Here is a 21,866-nt window from a genome sequence, read left to right as displayed (position 1 = left end):
ATGTCCACTCTGGTTTCATCATCATTATCTGCTAATGTAGATGTTAGACCAAAGCAGCTAATATTTATTTACACTGATGAAGGGCACAGGTTTGCTGAATAATACTGAGAAATTTCAGCTGCTGTCTGGGCTTTCCATGCCTTTTTACGCCTCCCTTTCTTCATGTGTTCAATACGTTTCTCCTGTGACATTTTATTTATTTATTATTTAATTCGTTTTGTTTTCTTTGTATCTATTGATTACTTTGGTTGTTACTGATATCTGGTGAAAATTTAAAGTCAGCAGCACTTTTAGAAATATATTTTATGAGAAAAATGGTGTCGTGTTCAATACTTCTTTTACCCGCTGTATATAAGATGAACTGTCTCTAAGCACTGCTGTCTTCTTAGCTCATGCAGGTAATGCGGATATGATCCAGCCAGGCCTCATTCCACTGCAGCCCAATTTGGACTTCATGGACACGTTTGAGCCTCTGCAAGGTGCAGGCACTGTTATTCTTCTTTTTTTTTTTGTTCATTTGGGATTATTGAATGTGTTTATGAAATAAATTTTTAATCTAGAAAAACATTTAAAACTCTTGAGCAGTTTGATCAAACCAAACTGCACCATAATGCACATTAGAAAATGCATTGAGTATAAAGGTCTATAAACTGGTCAATTCTGAGCCCGTACAGGACAGTTTTACTTGTATGCATGAACACATTTTGGTCAACGTTATAATGTTACCTTCCCAAAGCAAAAGAAAAAAGGCATTTTTGTTCAATTTGAAGTATTTTCCTTGGAATAAAGCACATAATTGTGACCCTGGATCACAAAAGCGGTCTTATGTTGCATTTGTATATATTTGGCAACCGCTGTAAATATGTAAAAATACATTTTTTATTATTAATTTGTAGTGCTTAAAACTTAATTTGGACAACTTTAAAGATAAATTTCTCAGTATTTAGATTGTTTTAAACCCTCAGTTTCTAGATATTTAATAGGCCAAATGTTATCCTATCCTAACAAATCATAAATCGATGGAAAGCTTATTTATTCAGATCATTTTCTAAGAACTGAGCCTCATCAATGCCCTGAATCACTTTAGTAGACCATTTTTCATTGAAATCCAACAGATTCACTGAAAGTAGTTAGATTTTATTCACTGAATCAAAAGCCTTCTTCACTTTTCTTTTTTTTTTTTAAACTAGATTTGTTTCACACCCTGCGTCCACCGATCTTTCCCTCCACTTCCCCCACTGCCCCGTCAGTCACTCCCTTAACCAGCAGCAGCTCCCAAACACAGGTAACAGTCCTGACCATGCATGCACATCTGTAGATCTGTACGTTCATCCTGTTTTGTGTGCATTTCCTGTTCATGATAATTCTGAAACTCCACAGTGTCAGGTAATGCATTAAATCACCAGAAATGAAGAATTATTTCAGTTTACTTGCTTGCGTGTAGAATTCATATGCTTCAAAATGAACATAAATAGATTCAAAATAAATCAAGCAATTGAATTCAAGTCTTGTGAAGAGACATGATCCCTTTTATAAAAATGAACAACTCATTTATTTGATGCTTCTGCTGCCGTTTTGATTAAAAGGGGAAGAAAAACCTATTTGTAACTTGTGAAAGAAAGTTTTGACAATAAAACATATATTTGATGATATTAGATGTTTTTATTCAGGAATTATTAATGTTTAATAACGTGTCAATTAGAGGAATTTTAGAATATTTATCATTGATCAAATTTAAACAACTTTTTATGACTTTTTATCAATGATGTTGTCATATTTCTATTCAATGAATGATTAAGAAACATTAATTAAGATACATTTATTATGTATTGAATATTTACTACAAGTGTTGCCATGACTATAACCAATGCTCCTGATATGATCAAAAAATATATAAATAAATATTACTTATGCTGAATATAAAGGATCATTTGAAGAATGTCTGTAATCAAACAGTTTCTGGCACTGAGAGCTTCGTTTCCATTCAGAGATGTGAATTACATTTATGAGCAAAGCTTAAATATCGCATAAAACATTTGTGAATAATACACCATTTCTATCCAATGAATCAAAGAGAACAACATCGTCACTTCCTGATAAACTGGCAGCAAATATCAAAAATATATATATATTTTTTCCTGGTTGGAGAAGCCACTGTGAAGCTTATTTCTTATTTAATAAATGACTTGCGCCTCAGGAGACGAAATGCAATAAATGTGCCGTGGCTTTTGGAAGTGTGAGATGCTCTTTGAGAATGCACATGCTCGAGACAGTTCTGGAGGTTTTAATAATATAATGATGATAATTAGGGCTGCGCAATATATCGTTTCAGCATCGATATCACCATGTGTGCATTCGCAATAGTCGCAACGCTGCATCTGCAATTATTATTGTTGATCAGCAATGAAGAATGTACAGTGTTTACATTTTACATTAAATTTAATTATTTAATAATAGGGGCAAGACAAAATAGTGATATGCATGAGGTGGCGCTTCTTGTAATGGCAGATCGAACATATCAATGTTGCAATTCTAAAAAATATATGTGCTGTTAATAAAAGAAATATATCTTAACTTTTTGATGTATTTTCCCTCTTCATTTACACATATCATGGTATATTGTGGATGGTTTTCTTGAGATATATCGCTGATATTGTGATCTATCCTTATCGGGGGGAAAATATGACAATATCGTATCGTATTACTTTACCTGAATATCTGACTACTTACTTCACTTTTGTCTTTGCTCTATCTTATATATTTAGTCTTGCAATTTCTTTGATTCACTCCTCTACAAGATTATTCCTATCAAAGTTAATGATTTTATTCCAAATAGAGCTATTCAAGTCATCTGCCGAAATATTATTCATATCACAATATAAATTCGAAGGAAAATAAAATACTGCAGCGTTAGATTTTTCCAATATTGTGCAGCCCTAATAATAATAATAATAATACCGAACCACTTTGATCAGAGGCGGACTGGGACAAAAATTCAGCCCTGGCACTGTAGCCACACCAGCCCACATTACCACACAGCCCCACTCACGGACACGCACATTCACTACTTATATTGGTGTACAGATGGTGAAATAATATAAGCAGTGCCCTATGTAATAGATATTTAGACATTTAATGTATGTGACTGGAACAAAAACAACCCGTTGTCATTCTCTGTGCCTCTACCTAAGGATTAAATGCATACTGTAACCTATGCATGCATTTAATGTTTTACATTAAAGACTAGCTATATATTCAGAGTTCACGACAAAAGCCTACAGTACTATGGCTATAGCTATAGGTTCTCTTGCATGTTAGTCTATAATGCTAGTACTGTAGCATACAGCAGTCTGTGTACCCTAAATCTCACGTTATCTGCTGATAACAACATTTTAAAATGAACAGGAGTTCTACGCTAAGCTTACTGGTAAGAACAGTGTAGGTTGCTGTCGAAAACTGTCAGAAGTAGTGTGAATGGTGTCAAAATTGCTTAGTATATTTTAGTGTAATGACTTAGAAGTATATTTTCTGTTTTCTTACCTCCTCTACCACTCTACTGTCCTCCGATGCAGCAGCTGAATTTAAATCTTTCGAGAATATTTCGTTGTCTAATTTTAGAGCCCTTTTTGCTTTCTTGGAGCTTTTCGGCTCTGTCTTTATTTTTTTATGGTCTATCTCTGACAATTAGCTTGTGTTGCACTTACTGTTTGTTTGACATTCTTGCCAGATTTTAATAATCTTTGCATAACCTCTGATTGGGTCGGACCCACTCAAAACCAGCGGGCTGTCACGGATTGGGCCAAATGCTTAACATTTATTATTATTATATATATTTATTATTATTATTATCATCCTTATCATCATCCTCATCATCATAATAATATTATTCACATCTTGCAAGAGATAAAAGCTGCCTGCATGTAAAAAACAATACATATTAAGGTCCGGCCCTTTTGGCATTTGCCAGAATTGCCAGATGGTCAATCCGCCCCTGACATTGATGACAGACTTTAGGGGTTTCAGAATGACCAAAACAACATTTCAGATGTTTTACAATGTGATCAGTCTGCTCGTTTGTCCTTTAATGCGGTTTCATCTCGCCTATTTTTGTTGTCACTTTTTATTATTTTTGTTTTTTACGCATATTGGAATTTATTTAGTACATGTGTTTCCATCATAGTTTATTCACATTTTAATTGTTTCATCAGATAAAATGTTTATCCTACTCAGTTGGCGTACTCATAAGTTGTTGTTTTTATTAATTTTCAAAATGTATGCGCATCTTTAAGCTTTTTTTATCCAATATTCTAATATGCGCATAAATATAGGTGGATGGAATCATAGCTGTCTTCTGACTTCCTACTTCTATAATACTTGCTCTGTAATTTTGATATTAGTTGCTCTTAGTGCAGAAAACCCAGCTTTGAAATGAATTAGTTGCTAGTGAGGTTTTCTAACTCAAGCTGTATATTAATTTGTATAGTGGCTCCTAAAGGGCAAAAGCAAGAGAACTAGTTTAATAGGAGGAGGTGGCAGAGAAGAGTTGGGAGTCTTTTTTGATTTTGTTTTGGTAGTAGCATAACATTGCATTAGAAACGCAAGAGGAGAAAAAAAGGACAGGAGAGAGTTGTTTATGCTCAGGTCAACAGGAAGTGCAGTCTTGCACCATATCCTCTACTATCAGCTCTGAGTCTGATTTGATGGCCACAGAGAGCATTTTGTTAACAAGAAGCTGGATGCGTTGCATGGAGGTGTGAGGACGGACATTATTTTCTGATTTTGACTGTAATGTTTTAATAATGTGCACCTTTTGTAAAGCTGCTTTGGAATGATAATTATTGTGAAAAGCGCTATGCAAAAGCTGAAATTACGAATATACAAAATAAAAGATACAGTTGAAGTCAGAATTATTAGCCCCCCGTTTATTTCCCCCCCAATTTCTGTTTTACAGAGAGCAGATTTTATCAACACATTTCTAAACATAATAGTTTTAATAACTCATTTCTAATGACTGATTTATTTTATCTTTGCCATGATGACAGTAAATAATGTTTGACTAGATATTTTTCAAGACACTTCTATACAGCTTAAAGTGACATTTAAAGGCTTAACTAGGTTAATCAGGTTAACTAGGCAGGTTAGGGTAATTATTAGGCAAGTTATTGTATAACGATGGTCTGTTCTGTAGATTATTGGAAAAAAATATATAGCTTATAGGGGCTAATAATATTGACCTTTATGTTTTTAAAAAAATTTTAAATTGCTTTTATTGTAGCCAAAATAAAAGAAATATTTAAAATTTCCTTGCTCTGTTAAACATCATCTGGGAAATACTTATAAAAAAAAGAAAAAAAATCAAGGGGAGGCTAATAATTCTGACTTCAACTGTATATTATCTAGGCAGGATGTTAATGTGGAGTATAGAGTGCCAGATGCTTCTTCGACATCACAAGAAGATAATTGTGGGGAAGAAACCGAGACCACAGAGGAAAAGCGTGTAGCGAAGAGAACGTGATGGTTAAGGGCAGAGTGATGATAAAAGGGGATGTCAGAGGCTGGAGAATGTTTATCAGGTCTAGCTCTTTGCCCATATTGTGAACCCCAAGCAATTTCTAGACTCTAGTGTCTTTCTAAAGCCCTAGGCATAGTGAAACATCCTTAGAAAATAAATAAAAAATAAAAACTCACTATTAAATGATTCTTGATTAAAGGACAAAAAAAAAAGGTCAAACTAAAAAAGAGAATCATTTTGTTGTGTTTTATTTATTGCTTTCTAGGAATATGCATCATAAAATGTTTCATTTTTGTTAGAAATAGTATGTCAAAATTATTATTTTTTTCTTTAAAGCAAAATAAATCTTATTAAAGATTAAGTAAAATAGTCTCATTTCAAAACGGGATTATTTTGCTCACCCCATTCAGTGTTTCCTCTAGGATTTTTTCTAGCTGTGGCGGCAGACCTTTTACACAGATCTACCTATGGCGGTATTTAAATGACAAATGTCGTGAGCACAGTATTACAAGTCGAGATCACATCGCATTCATGTAATACGAGCATGCGAATCTCTGCTTGTGTGCCGATTTCCTCTGTTCGTGCACAAAACTTCTTGCACGCCCCCTCAAATATACGCTGCTCAAGTGCTGATTTTCTTGTGCGCTCTCAAATAAACGCTGCTGAAGTGCGATTTAGTGCGTTTATGTAACGGGTATGTCTCCAACGTTTATTAGATTTGCTAGGAATTTTTTTTTTATGTCTCCAATAGACCTACAGAGCGGCTTTTAATGCATCCTGAAGTAAAGTGAAACGGCCATAAACTCCAGCAAGATTAGGACATTGCATGCAGAGCCATGGAGCTTTATCTATAAAGTATGCTTATAGAAACTGTTAATCTTAACTGAAAGCTACGCTGTGTTTGCTAGGCTCGCGCATCGCGCAGCCCTGTCTGTCTATCAGTCAATCAGCCAGCATGTCAACTTTAAAGCAGGGATGTCAAGCTCAATTCCTGGAGGGCCGCAGCCATGCACAGTTTAATTTCAACCCTAATTAAACACACCTGACCCTTCAGGCTTGTTTGAAACCGACTGGTAAGTGTGTTGGAGCAGGGTTGGAACTAAACTGTGCATGGCTGCGGCCCTCCAGGAATAGAGTTTGACATCCCTGCCTTAAAACAGGTCGCACACCGGAAGCGCTGTTTGGTGTCGGGACATGGCGCGCGCATGACAGTTAAAAGTATCACACACCAGACGTGGACATTCACTTGATATTCAACATGGAACTAATCAGATGGCGCTCTGTGGCGCAGCAGAGAAATGAACAGTGTCCTGAGTCATGGCTGGGTGCCGCAGACAGCCGCCGACTTGCAGCGCCAGTGTGTGTACCCTGATAGAAACCTATGTTTAGAATTAGAACATATGACGGCGCTTCTGGTGTGCGACCTGCTTAAGGGTTAAATGAATAAGCACTACTATGATTACAGAAAAGTTTGCGCTGTTATAATTCACTTACCTTTTAATACGTTCTGGTGTCATTTATAACCCGCTATTAAAAAAAAACCAACAATGGCTGAATGTTTTGAATGAGAAGCTGTAATGTAGCCGTGGTGGGATGAATTTTGGTGTGGCGCCCCGCCATGGAAGAATGAATGTAGCGGAAACCATGCCATTGCAGATCTCACTTAATTTTAACTTATTACATTTGAAAATAAAATGGTATTTTTTACTTATCAAGAAAATTCCTCTTGATTTTTACGAATTTTTTGGTATTTGAAACAGAAACGTGACAAACAAATCCTTTTTTTTTCAGGATGATATTTATATCTGTTTTTGTTATTTAGGCTTCCTTGCTGTCATCCCTGCCGCTCTCCACAGAGCTTCCCTCTCTGCCGCTGGACTACCGCCTAATGCCCTCTGCTCCTCTGCCCAGCCATCTCTCGGTGGCCAACCAGGACAATGGTAACTCCGTCGGTCCGTCCTACCAACAACCCTACATGCCTCTTTTCACAGAGCAAGTGAGCTCCTCCGTCCCTTCTCTACTGCCTCCCCCAGCTCCACCTCTCCCAGCAGCCCCACAGCCTCTCGGCACAGTCACTACAGTCCCCCAGCCCAGCCAGAGCGACCCGCCTACTTCAGTAATAACGCACACTGCCTCCTCCACAGTGACTCCCACTGATGCAGCCACTACCGTCAGCCACAGGTCCAGTTTTGAGCTGCCCCCTGCGCCGTCTCCACAGCCTGTGGTCTCCAGCTCTGCCTCGCTCGGCTCACAGCCGGTCAACTTCGCCTTGCCCAAATCCATCCAGCCTCCCATCTCTAGCAAAAAGTCCAGACACTCACAGAGACCGATTGTCCCGGCGAATCCACTGCCGTCTCCTCAGCTCATACTTACAGGTTTGTGTCTCTCCTAAAAAGCGATTTTGGAGCATGCTTAATAATGGGGTGGGATGGTTGACAAAGTTGTCGGTTCTGTTGTCTAGGATGTTGGTTTGATTCGGTTTAAACAAATGGCATTTAGAAATACCTGACATCAGCATACAATACACTAGTCTTGTCGTCTATCCAAGTTTTAGGAACAACAAATAATAACTTGACTTCTAGTTGATCATTTGTTATCAGAAGTGGCTTATATGAAAGGCAAAGGGTCTAGATTACACTTATTTTACCTAAATAAAATATGATCATGCCTTGATTTTTAATTATTTAATTAGGACAGTAAGGTCTAACCTTGCTTAGACAAAGTCTGGGTGCTTAACGTAAATAATGTCCAGTATAGAATATAATAAGTATATAAAAGTCATGGTGCAGTGGACAAAGAATGAATATTGTGTCTGACTCCATCATGAGCTTGGAGGACTGCATCCATACATCTCTGCAATGACTCAAATCACTGATTAATAAAGTCATCTGAAATGGCAAAGAAAGCGTTCTTGCAAGACTCCCAGAGTTCATCAAGATTCTTTGGATTCATCTTTAATGCCTCCTCCTTCATCTTACCCCAGACATGCTCAATAATGTTCATGTCTGGTGACTGGGCTGGCCAATCTTGGAGCACCTTGATCTTCTTTGTTTTCAGGATCTTTGATGTGGAGACTGAAGATGAGAAGGAGCGCTATCCTGCTGAAGAATTTGCCATTTACTGTGGTTTATAATGTAATGGGCAGCACAAATGTCTTGATACCTCAGGCTGTTGATGTTGCCATCCACTCTGCAGATCTCTCGCTCACCTTCATACTGAATGTAACCCCAAACCATGATTTTTCCTTCACCAAACTTGAATGATTTCTGTGAGAATCTTGGGTCCATGCCAGTTCCAATAGGTCTTTCAGGAATCAGTCTCATGCTCTCCACTCCTCCATGACTGCCAGCATCTGCTCAATTAACCTAATTAAAATGAAGCCTTGCAATGGCACTTTAGGCTGAATAAAAGTATCTTGCACCATATAGAAAATTTATGAAAATAAATTCAAACTTATGTTTGAAAATGTGTTTGTCACTCTGTTAAGCAGCTTTTTGGGAAATATTTGAAAAAAAAGTCATATTTCTAATAATTTTGTCTTTTAAATGTCTGTCTCTCATCATATCCATCATTCCCAGGTCCCACCAGTGCTGTCATAGTCACTCCGTCTCCTCTCACCACTGATGTTGTCTCCACCACCGGTATGGTCATTGCCTCCTCCGGTATTCCTTGTGTAAGCCCTTCATCATCCTTCATCTTCTCTTGTGTTTGCAGTAGGCAGTTTAATATACAACAAACTTGCATCTCATTCAGAATTGATTTAAGAGAAACCTTTGTATTTGAACCACATGCAGAATTGTAATTTCATGGCTGCATTTATTTGATCAAAAATCCAGTAAAACCTTAATATTGTGCTATTACAATTTAAAATAACTTTATGGATCAAGGGGAGTCTTCACAGTAGTCTACAACTGTAGAGTCTTTTTCTCTAAGCCTATGGTGCCATTAAGAATGCATGCCATGTTTACAATTCCTGCCAACATTTTCAGACAATATTCTATATACATACATCTTATATACATACACAAATATACATTTTTCTTTCTAATATCTTATATAATAAGACTAACCCAATTTTTGCCTGCATAATTATGAGACACTTTTATTACTGGTACATTATCACACATATAATGGAGACCATACTTATAAAAGTATTTAAAAAAATCACAATTTCATGCACATTTTTTTTCTTTAAGATGGCTTAATTCTTTTGAATTGCAGTTCAGTAAATTATTTTTCTTCCTATTAAATTCTGCATCCTGTAGACTGTAAAGTTTGCTCAGCTCAGTTTCCTGAATTAACAAGGAAACAATTTTGACATACTTAGTTCTACCCTACCCTTGTAAAAAATATTTATTTTCCCCAAACAATATAATATTTTGCATTGTTTTGCAGGGTTCTGCTGGATTTCATATTCTCCCTCAGACGCAGAAGTCTCCTCAGCTAATCGTACCCAAAGAGGAAACTGCCACCACTGTATCCAACAAGAAGACATCAGTGCAGTCAGCAAGTAAAAGTCAGTCCACTCACCTGTCATTAATGCTTAGTTTTGATTTAGTTTCTTACTTAACCTGCTCAGAGTCCTGAATTGTGTATTCTTTTACCTTTTTTTGTAGCGCATGATGGCCGGATCTCAGGTCAAGGGTCGCCACTGGGAGCAGAACAGGTGCCAAGCCCCCAGTCGCCCCTCAGCACCAGTACAGGCATGGGCAAAAATGAAAACAGTCAGGTATAGTTTACAAGCTATTACTCTGCTATGTTTTTCATCTGTAGGTCTATGCAAATCTGGCAAGAGATGGAAAAGGTAATTTTGCATTTTCCTGTTAAGAGGAAGTCATGCTACTTTTAGTTTGGCTGTAAAGGTTTTAGAATAATACCACTTGATTTATTATCCCACATGAAATTGTGAGTGCAAAATAAATTTATATTGCAAATAGTGGTTTCTGATTTCAAAGCGAGTACCAGCTAATTAGGCTAATTCTACATTTTTATAATGATTAAAAAAATGAGGTAAAAATAAACACTATTGTGTTTTACAGAATGTTTCTCAGCTTCACTAGGAAATGTTGTATTTATCATAAATGCTTGTACACACCATCAAGATTATTGCGCACGATTGTTGTTAGCGTGGCTAAACAAAGGGTGCCAATGTAAGTGTGCACACTGACGCACAAAACAACAATCATTTAACCCTGGTGTACTGTTCAAATTGACTACCCTTTCGTTGACTTCCATTATAATGACATTTTTTGATTGCAAAGCCATGCGTTTTTGGTTGTTGGTGGTTTTTGTTGTTAGGGAGAGGTCAAATATGTAATTTTTGCTTTTAAAAGAATGTGATTTATAATGGAAGTCAATAGGGCAAAAACAGCCACCAGCATAATGAAAGGTCAGTAGTCAATTTGCCCAAGTGTATTGTTAAATTTTTTTTGAAAACTGTCAAAGCATTTCCCCAAAATATGTGTCCAAATAAGATTTGTCACCAAAATCATTCTGCTAGCTGAAACCCAGAGAAAGTTGTGGCCAAATTAAGATTTACTGAATGTAACCCCAATTAAGATACTGAATGTAACCCCAAACCATGATTTTTCCTTCACCAAACTTGACTGATTTCTATGAGAGTCTTGGGTCCATGCCGGTTCCGATAGGTCTTTCAGTAATCAGTCTCATGCTCTCCACTCCTCCATGACCGCCACAGCATCTGCTCAATTAACCTAATTAAAATGAAGCCTTGGAATGGCACTTCAGGCTGAATACAAGTATCTTGCACCATATAGAAAAATTAAAGAAAATAAATTACAACTGTTATGTTTGAACATGTGTTTGTCACTCTGTTAAACAGCTTTTTGGGAAATATTTGAAAAAATAAAAAATAAAATTATATTTCTAGTAATTTTCTTTAAATGTCCATCTCTCATCATACCCATCATTCCCAGGTCCCACCAGTGCTGTCATTGTCACTCCGTCATTGGGGCAAAAACAGCCACCAGAATAATGAAAGAATAGTCAGTTTGCCCAAGTGTATTGTTAAATAGTTTGTTTTTAATTGTCAAAGCATTTCCCCAAAATATGTGTCCAAATAAGATTTGTCACCAAAAATCATTCTGCTAGCTGAAACACAGAGAAAGTTGTGGCCAAATTAAGATTTAAAATCAGCCCAGAGTGGAAGAAAGCATCTTCAACAGCACACAAGGGTTAAATAATAATATGATAATAGTTTTGTTTCTTTGACGCATAACGCTGACAGTAAGCACCAGCAATAAACAACCTAGCGTGCACCAGGCTTTATTTTTATTTATTTTTTTCTAAAGTTGGCCATCTGATCACCAGTGCAATTAATATGTTTGTTTGTTTGTATACTTTATTGTCCCTCAAGGGGAAATTTTCTGTGGACTCACACAGCACATCAGCAGGTTCTAACATAATAACAATTAAAAATAGGTCAACATGCAAAAGAATTATATGCACTATCGATCAGTGTTCAACAGTCTGATTGACACTGGAATAAAAGAGTTCTTCAGTCTGTTCCGCTTCCAGCCGAAAGTTCTGTATCTTCTACCAGAAGGTAAAAGATCGTAAAATGGAAAGAGTACATGAGATGGGTTACTTAAAATTATTTTCGCTTCATTTAGAGTGCATTGCTCGTAGAGTGTTTGTATACTAGTAAAAGTTTCAGATCCTATTAGTCTTGTAGCAATTCTGATAATATTGAAAATTTTTGATTTCAGATTTACAGAAAGATTGCCATACCATGTAGATCAGGGGTGTCCAAACTCTGTCCTGGAGTGCCGGTGTCCTGCAGATTTTAGCTCCAACCTGCCTCAACACACCTGCAAGGATGTTTCTAGAAAGCCTAGTGCGTGCTTGATTAGCTAGCCCAGGTGTGTCTGATTGGGGTTGGAACTAAACTTTGCAGAACACCGGCCCTCCAGGACTGAGTTTGGACATGCCTGATGTAGATAGACCATACCTGATAACACTTTCAAATACAGCTTGATAAAATAAGTACATGATTTTCTTATCAACACCATAAAACCATAACCTTCGTAGAAAATACAGTCTTTGGTGAAGCTTTTCACAGATCCAGTTTACGTGAGTGTCCCATGTTAGAGACCTGTCTATGTAAATTCCCAAATACTTGTATGACTGTACCTGAGTGATTTTTTTTTTTTATGTACAAACACTGGTAAATGCTCGAGAACACACTTGGGATCAAAGATTATTTCCTTTGTTCCTAATATTATAAAGTAAGATCCATATATCTCACAAATAATAATATCTTTGTGTTTTCTTGTGTTTGTCATGGTCTTTGACAGAGTCGCAGAGTGAACCACATATCTGCCGAGCAGAAGAGGCGATTCACCATAAACGTCTGCTTCAAGACATTGTGCAATCTTGTGCCGACCCTCAAGTCTCAATCAAACGTACATCTGCATTTGTCTTTCTTTACTTGATTCCTAACATTTATAATCATTTTTTGTGTGTACAGCGAAGTTGACTTGCATGTACTTGCCTCTGCACAACTATAAATGTATAGTAACACTCTGTGCATTGTCTTTTTAACTAGTTACAGCTCAATTAAAGGGATAGTTCACCGAAAAATTTAAAATGAAATGTTTTAAATACTTGCAAATTTACCTTTTACTTGTTTCAAACCTTTGAGTTTCTTCTGTTGAACACAAAAGAAGATATTTTGAAGAATGTTGGAAACCTGTAACCATTGACTTTCATATTATTATTATTTTTCTGCCTATGAAAGCCTATATTGTCTTTAGCGTTCAATAGAAGAAAGAAACTCAAAGACTTGAAACACGTAAAGGGTGAGTAAATGATGACAGAATTTACATTTTTGGGTGAACTATCCCTTTAAAGTCTCTTTTAAATCAAGCAACTGAAATAGCTGCGGAGAAATATTTTACCCTCATGCATATGGATTTCTTTAGAAATGCTTGCACCTAATAATAAGAAAAATACTTAGTCACTTAGTCATGTAACTTCTTTTCTGGGTTTTCAGATTAGTAATGCTTCGACACTTCAGAAGACTGTTGATTACATTGGCAAACTGCAACTAGAGAGACAGCAGATGCTGGAAGAGACCAAGAGACTGCGAGAGGAGATCGAGGAGCTCAACACGTCCATAAGGTAAAAACTTCTGCTTCATAAGTTCAGACGTCTACATGTAAAGCTGTATATTTAGACTTTCTTCTCTGTTTGCTGTAGCTTGTGTCAGGAGCAGCTTCCTGAAACAGGGGTTCCCGTCACACGCCATCGCTTTGACCACATGAGGGAGAAGTTTGATGACTATGTGAAGAACCGAACTCTTCAGAACTGGAAATTCTGGATCGTATCCTTTAATCGTTATACTGAATGACACAATGCCCGTTTAGATTATTCAATCCAACAAATAGCTTTTGAATCTGTTTGTTGCGCTGTGTTTCGTTGCATTGTTTCGTTGCATTGTTTCATTGCGTTTTTCATTGTTTCGTTTCATTGTGTTTCATTGCATTGTGTTTTGTTTTTTTGTTTCATTGCATTGTTTCTTTGCGTTGCATTTTGTTGCAAATTCTGGATCCTATCCTTTATTTATTGAACTTAATGACTCAATGCCTGTTTAGATTATTCAGTCCAACAAATAGATTTTGAATCTGTTTGTTCCATTTTTTTTGTTACGTTGTTTCATTTTGTTGCATTGTTTTGTTGTTTTTCATTTCGTTGTGGTCTTTCATTTCGCTGTGGTGTTTCATTGCATTGTGTTGGATTTTGTTGGGTTGGGTTTTGTTGCGTCATGTTTTGTAGCATGGCATTTCATTGCGTTTCGCTACGTTGCATTTTTCAGTGTTTCATTGTGTTGTTTCATTGCATCGTTTCTGTTGCATTGTGCTGCGTTGTTCTGTTGCATTGTGTTTCGTAGCCTTGTATTGCATTGTTTTGTTGCATTGTGTTTTTTAGCATGGCGTTGCGTTTCGTTGCATCATTTTGGTTGCATTGTGTTGCGTTATGTTTTGTTACGTTGTTGTTGCATTGTGTTTCGTAGCGTTGTGTTGCATTGTTTTGTTGCATTGTGTTTTGTAGCATTGCGTTCCGCTGTGTTTTGTTGTTGTGTTTTGTCAAGTTGTTTCATTACATTGTTTCGTTGTGTTTCATTGCGTTGTTTCGTTGCAAATTCTGGATCGTATCCTTTAATCATTAAACTAAACAAACTAACAAATAGCTTTTTAATCTTGTTGTTTTGTTGCATTATGTTGCGTTGTTTTGCTTCGTTGTGTTTCATTGCGTTGCATTTTGTAGCATGGCATTTAGTTTCGCATGTGATTGCGTTTCGCTGCATTGCGTTTTGCTGCGCTTCACTTTGTTGTTTCGTTGCATCGGTTTGGTTGCATAGTGTTGCGTTGTGCTTTGTTTCGTCGCGTTGTTTCATTGCGTTGTGTTGTTTCATTCTTGCATTTCGTTGCAAATTCTGGATCATATCCTTTAATCATTGAACTAAACAAGGTAGCAAATAGCTGTTTGTTGTGCTGTGTTTTGTTGCTGTTTGTTGCATTGCGCTTCGCTGCGTTTCGTTGCGCTGCATTTTGCTGCATTGTTAAAGATGTTTTTTGTTGCATTGTTTCATTGCATTGTGTTTTGTTGTGTTGAATTTTCATTGGTTTTGTTGTTTTGTTGTAATAATAATACGTTTTACAATACAAATTGTACAATAAAAATTGCTTTTTCACTATAGTATTTGTATTGACTTTTTAACTGGCTTTTTAATGCTGTTAAAGTAAAGCATTAATATGTATTCGCAGTAGTAGTAATAGTAACAGTTAAACTCATATATATTTATATTTAGGTGCTACTATTGAGTATGAGTATTTTAGATGTACTCATACAGGTACAATTATTCCAGTTTTTCTTTACATTTGTCAGCTGCCCATGTTAAAATTTCCTCCATTTTTTTAGATGTAAATGAACATTTTTTGATTGATTTAAATTTTTTTGGCCTTTATCTCCCTGGACTGTACTTTTCCTCAAGCTCAGTGTTTTCTTTAATATCTCTCTCAGTTTAGCGTCATCATTCAGCCTCTGTTTGAGTCCTTCAACGGGACGGTGTCTACAACCAACAACACAGAGTTGTGTGAAACCACCATGCAATGGCTGGACCGTTACTGTTCCCTCCCAGCCCTCCGGCCCAGTAAGATGTCTTCCTCAGGGTTTTCAAATGTCAGCAACTGGAAACACTGAAAACTAATGTTAACTGAACAGTAATAACTCCAGCTAAACTTCAGCCTCACAGCAAGAAGGTCGCTGGTTTGAGTCCCGGCTGGGCCTTTTGGCATTTCTGTGTAGAGTTTGCATGTTCTCCCCGTGTTCGTGTGGGTTTCCTCTGGGTGCTCCGGTTTCCCTCACAGTCCAAACACATGCACTATAGGTGAATTGGATGAACTAAATTGGCCGTAGTGTATGTGTGTGCATGTGTGTTACCCAGTACTGGGTTGCAGCTGGAAGGGCATCCTCTGCATAAAACATATGCTGGAATAGTTGGCGGTTCATTCCGCTGCAGCAACCCGTGATAAATAATGGACTAAGCTGAAGGAAAATGAATTAGTGAATTAATTTGTCTCCAGTTTGACTTGTTTGGCATCTGTTTGCTTGTTTCTTTGTGTGTGTGTGTGTGTGTATATATATTAACGATATGTGTTTCTCTGTCCTCCAGTGGTGCTCAGGACGTTACGGCAGCTCTGCACCAGCACCTCCATCCTGACCGACCCCTCTCTTTTACCTGAGGAAGCCAAAAAGGCTGCTCTCAACCCTAAAAAACATTCCTCAGGGTCTTAGTTTTAACACAGTGACTTCTGAACTGTGCTTCTCAGTCGTATCAGTCTTCAGGAGCCTCCAAAACAACACCTTGCGCATGTGGATCTGAGGATCTGTGGTTTGCTGTTACTCGCTGAACTCCTTCAGAGTGGTGAAAACTGCTCGCTTGTGTACTTTACAGTTTGAGCTCTGTGTGTGTGTGTACATGCTCATTTTTTTTGTCCCTCGCTTGCGCACCATAGAGCACTAGTTACAAAGCGGCCACTTTGGGTTTATCTAAATGGGCCGGTCCAGAAAAGAATAAGCCTTTTTTACTAAAGCTGTGGCGAGAATTTGTTTCAAGTAATTGATTCTGTATTGATTCAGAGATTTTCAAAATGTATCGCTATTCTCTCCTGAATGGATTCTGAGCTTAGTTTTTACCAGCAGATGGCGCTGTATGCTTGCCTTCAATTCCTTACAATTACCACTTTAACCTAAAATAAGTGTCTATAGGGAGCTGTGTTTACATTTGTCTTGTTACATAAAAGCCTCAGTCGAATGCACAGTAGCCAAAAAAAGCTAGCCCAGACCACCGTCTCCTGTTAAAAGCTAGCCTATAGCGCCTGTTAAAATCTAGCTTAGAGTGTCATCTGCTGTTAGAAACTAGCCTAGAGCGCTGTCTGTTGTTAAAAATTAGCCTAGAGCACCTTCTGCTGATAAAAGCTAGCCCAAGAGCGCCATCTGCTGTTAAAAGCTAGCCTAGAGTGCTGCCTGCTATTAAAAACTAGCCTAGAGCGCCATATGTGTTCAACTAGCTTAAAGCCCTGTCTGCTTAAAAAATAAATAGCCTAGAATGCTGCCGTCTGCTGTTAACCTATCGGTTATTAGAAACTAGCTTAGAGCACCGTCTGCTGTTAAAAACTAGATTAGCGTGCCGTCCGCTAATAAAAGCTAGCCTAGAGTGCCATCTGCTGATAAAAGCTAGCCCTAGATCGCCATCTGCTGTTAAAAACTAGCTTAAAGCGCCTGTTAAAAGCTAGGGAAGAGCTCCATCTTCTGTTAAAAATAGCCTAGAGCGTTGTCTACTCATAAAAGCTAGCCTAGAGCGCCTGTTAAAAGCTAGCCTGATGATAAAAACTAGCTTAGACCACCATCTGCTGTTAGAAACCATCGTAGAGCATTGTCTGCTGTTAAAAGCTAGCCTAGAGCGCCATCTGCTGTTAAAAATTAGCTTAGAGTGCCGTCTGCTGTTAAAAACTAGCCTAGAACACTGTCGTCTGCTCTTAAAAAGCTAGCCTAGAGTGCTATCCGTAATAACAAAGCTCAGAATTAAATCAAGAGAGAATATCGATGCATTTTGAAATTCTCCACCACAGCTTTATTTATTTTAACCATACAGACATAATTGATTTCATTTTAAAATGGCAAACCAAAGGCTGCATCTCTTGTTTACGTTCATCCTTTTCTTTGCGCTTCTTGGACTTTGTTACATTAGAGCTGTTGCCTCTAGCCTTGTGGATTTTACCTCTCAGGGTGTGTTTTTCTTATATTTTTAGTGTCTTCCTTATTTCAATGTGGTTATTTAGAGCCCTTGTGGAATCTGATGCTGAGTTCATCAAAACCTGCAGCACCACTTAAAGGGACAGTTCACCCAAAAATGAACATTTTCTCACCATTTACTCACTCAGTTGGTTCTAAACACCCTTACAAATACCAGTTTAACCTAAAATAAGTGTTTTTAGAGAGCTGCATTTACAATAGTCTTGCGACATAAAATCTAACGTACATGGTTCAGTCGAATGCACAATCGCTTTGTATGGATAAAAACTAGCCTAAAGCGCCATCTGTTGTTAAAGATTAGCCTAGAATGCTGTCAGTGTTAAAAACCAGCCTAGAGCATGGTATGCTGATAAAAGCTAGCCTAGAAGGCCATCTGTTGTTAAAAACTAGCCTAGAGTGCTGTCTGCTGATAAAAGCTTGTCTTAGCCCGCCTCTGCTGTTAGCATACGATGCTCTAGGCTATTTGTTAACAGCAGACGGCACTCTGGGCTAGCTTTTATCAGCAGATAAAAGGCTAGTTTTTAACAGCATATGATGCTCTAGGCAATTTGTGGTTAAAAACTAGCCTAGAGCACTATCTGCTGATAAAAGCTAGCCTAGAGTGCCGTCTGCTGTTAAAAGCTAGCCCTAGAGCGACATCTGCTGTTAAAATCTAGCCTAGAGTGGCATCTGCTGATTAAAAACCAGCCCTAGAGTGCCATCTGCTCTTAAAAGCTAGCCCTAGAGCGCCATCTGCTAGTAATAGCTAGCCCTAGAGCACCGTCTGCTGCTAAAACTATTATAGAGCGCCGTCTGCTCATAAAAGCTAGCCTAGAGCATCATCTCCTGTTAAAAACTATCCCTAGAGCGCCATCTGCTGTTAAAAACTAACCTTGAGCGCCGTCTGCTGTTTAAAGCTAGCCTAGAGCGCCATCTGCTGTTAAAAACTAGCCTAGAGCATCGTATGCTGTTAAAAACTAGCCTAGAGCGCCGTCTGCTGATAAAAGCTAACCCTAGAGCGCTATCTGCCAAGCTAGCCCTAGAGTGCCATCTGCTGTTAAAAGCTAGCCTAGAGCGCCGTCTTCTGATTAAGTTAGCCCTAGAGCGCCATCTACTGTTTAAAAGCTAGCCTAGAGTGCCTAGAGTTGCCGTAGTCTAGCATGGAAATCAACTGCTGTTTTTCCCTCCAACATTCTTCAGAATATCTTCCATTTGTGTTCAACAGAAGAAAGAAACTTAAACAGGTTTGGAACAAGTGGCGGATGAGTTAATGATGACTGAATTAAAATTTTTGTGTGAACTAACCCTTTAACAAATACCAGGATCTACTGATCAAGACTGGATTTTAACGCAGTTAAGTGCATGAGCAGAAGCTAGATGTGTATAAAGACAAATAGCATAACTATTACTATTCATATGAGCGCGAGGTACATTTGATATGCCTTAAATTGTGTAGATATATAAAAGGGAGAGCCAAGTGAATTAAACCCTGTTGAAAAAAATCTACTGGGATAGGATTTTAGGCATGTTATTTTAAACTTAAAAATAATATTTTAATAGCATTTGATAGCCCGATTAGTATGTATATTGGAGGAAGTATTTTTGTCAGACCCCTATTTTTAGCAGTGTCTAAATTTTTGGATTTACATCTGTTATTACATATGAAAAGTTACTATTCACTGTGTGCTCTGAATGCTTTTTTTTGTGCAGTTTATTTGTGGAAACAAAGCAGATGGATCTTTCCAACTGTGTGTTCCCCAATCCAAAAAAATAAGTGTTTTGTGTTCGTTTATATGTACAAGGTGTCTGAATTTGTCATATTAGATTTGTTAGTAAAATATATGTATGTATGCGTGTGTGTGTGTGTGTGTGTGTGTGTGTATGTATTTTTCATAAATTTAAACCAGATACTAGTGGTGTAATAGATCACAAATCTCACAGTTCGGATCACATCGTTTTTTTAGCCATGATCGGACCATTTTTCGGATCAGCCAAAAAGGGGAGGAGACAAATGTAATTTTCCATTTATTACAAAAACAGCACTGCAAGAAACTTCAGGTATTAACAAACAGAACTTAGAAACTGTAATTTTATTAAATATAAAATTAAGAAATAATCAGCTTAATAAAAATAAATAGAAAAATATTCAGTACTGTGAAAAATTCACTGTTACTACTACTGTTGCTGTTAACACAGTGTATAATTCTAACACAATTTGTACAATCAATATTTATTTTTAGTCTTATTTTCAATAAATGACTATTTATTCACTCATAAAACTTAGTTTCATTGCTAGATGGGTCATTTTTGAAGAATTATTCAGTGGCATATTTTTGATGGCTGGTTGCCGCCACCTATTGGTTAAGTAATGTAATTGCTGCCTACAACTTTCATTTTTGAGCATCAAATTAAATATGACGGTGATTAAAATCTTTACCATAAACATCAGTGGTTTTATCTAAACTATAAACTGTTATCCCAGTACTGCTGTGTTATTTATCTTTCTTGATTTGTGTGTTTTTCAAACAGTGATTCGAAGGATTAATAAACATATGCAAATCACCATCATTTATAATGTATGTTGCGTGGGTGTTGAGATCCTGATCTTTTAATGATTAATCGTGCAGCTTACACTGAATGCATTAATGTAGGCTAAACAAGTAGTGACAGAAAACACCTTTAATAACCTAAGAAACCCACCACATCTCAAATAACCTACCACAACTCTATCATTATGTAACACAAATTTAGGATTAATTTACAAGTAAAAATGTATTAATCTGCAGGTCACGTGTGTTCCGAACTGTGGGTTGTGATTAACTGTGATCCATTACACCCCTACCAGATACAGTTCTTTTTAAGCTACTTGCATTACAGACTGCGGTTCTGTCTGCCTTCTGTTTGTAAAATATTTACTTTTACAGGGTAAAATCTATAAATTCACGATTATTTCCATCTAAATTCTCCTTGTTGTTTTTGTTAACTATTTGGGAAAACATACAAACACCTTGTAAACGATTTCTCCTATTTGGTTTTGATTATTGAGTACATAAAAATGGTTCAAAGCCACTTTCTTGCCTTTACCCAATATTATAATAGAGTACGAACTCCATTTTCACCATAGCAAATTTTATTTGATTTTTTCAGGTTGTTAATTGGTTGTGTCCTTATGATTGCATATGTTTGTGTAGATTCAGTTTGTATGTAAAATGATTGTATTTAATATCAGAATTTGTGCATAAAACTACATAACCCATGATGCTATGCAGGACATTTCATCAGTCAGCGAGCAAGAACAGATATGTAGCTCCGCCCACACCAGTGGAGCACTGCTGATTGCATAAGACCGTAAATATTTACATATGCAGATTTTGAAAACTTGAGTTACATTGTTGCATCTTTAAATACAACCAACTTTTAAAGAATACATTTCTGTATCGTTTTTAATTAGATTATGCCTTTTGCCAGGCTTCATGGGACTGTAGTATTTTTTTCCCCCCTCATTAAAGCCGTAAAATACACATTCTTTTACCTTTGATTTTCTTGAACGCCTTCAAATCAAATGTGTTGTGATTCCTCTCTTAGCATGTTGGTTTGATTTATGGATGAATACTTTCTTTTTGTCTTGTATTTAAAGAAAATGCTGTTGTTTAACCCATTGTCATAGAAAATGTAAAAAAAAAATAGCATAAAGTCATCTGCTGATTAAAAACTAGCCAAGAGCGCTGTCTGATGTTAAAAACTAGCCTAGAGCACTGTCTGCTGATTTAAAAACTAGCCTTGAGCACTGTCTGCTGTTAAAAACTAGCCTAGAGCGCCGTCTGCTGATTAAAAACTAGCCTAGAGCACCATCTACTGATAAAAACTAGCCTAGAGCACCATCTGCTGTTAAAAACTAGCCTAGAGCGCCGTCTGCTGATTAAAAACTAGCCTAGAGCACCATCTACTGATAAAAACTAGCCTAGAGCACCATCTGCTGATAAAAACTAGCCTAGAGCGCCATCTGCTGATTAAAAACTAGCCTAGAGCACCTTCT

At 37.2% G+C, this 21,866-nt stretch overlaps 1 protein-coding gene across 2 annotated transcripts in view; it reads left to right on the top strand.

Moving 5' to 3' along the window:
• The window catches only part of mlxip (MLX interacting protein), a 37,208-nt gene extending 15,857 nt beyond the window's left edge, over nt 1-21,351 (top strand). For both annotated transcript variants that reach the window (XM_056458782.1, XM_056458780.1), the window contains exons 7-17: nt 390-479; nt 1,191-1,285; nt 7,335-7,887; nt 9,091-9,185; nt 9,908-10,028; nt 10,129-10,241; nt 12,829-12,936; nt 13,527-13,654; nt 13,733-13,856; nt 15,557-15,686; nt 16,209-21,351. In XM_056458782.1, coding sequence (XP_056314757.1) covers nt 390-479; nt 1,191-1,285; nt 7,335-7,887; nt 9,091-9,185; nt 9,908-10,028; nt 10,129-10,241; nt 12,829-12,936; nt 13,527-13,654; nt 13,733-13,856; nt 15,557-15,686; nt 16,209-16,330 — 1,679 coding nt within the window. In that variant the 3' untranslated portion in view covers nt 16,331-21,351. The remainder of the gene's footprint in view (nt 1-389; nt 480-1,190; nt 1,286-7,334; nt 7,888-9,090; nt 9,186-9,907; nt 10,029-10,128; nt 10,242-12,828; nt 12,937-13,526; nt 13,655-13,732; nt 13,857-15,556; nt 15,687-16,208) is intronic.
• The last annotated feature ends 515 nt before the right edge of the window (nt 21,352-21,866 follow it).

Source organism: Danio aesculapii, chromosome 5 (genome assembly GCF_903798145.1).
Source record: "Danio aesculapii chromosome 5, fDanAes4.1, whole genome shotgun sequence".
NCBI classification, from domain to species: domain Eukaryota; kingdom Metazoa; phylum Chordata; class Actinopteri; order Cypriniformes; family Danionidae; genus Danio; species Danio aesculapii.
This window is presented reverse-complemented; position numbering and strand designations above follow the sequence as displayed.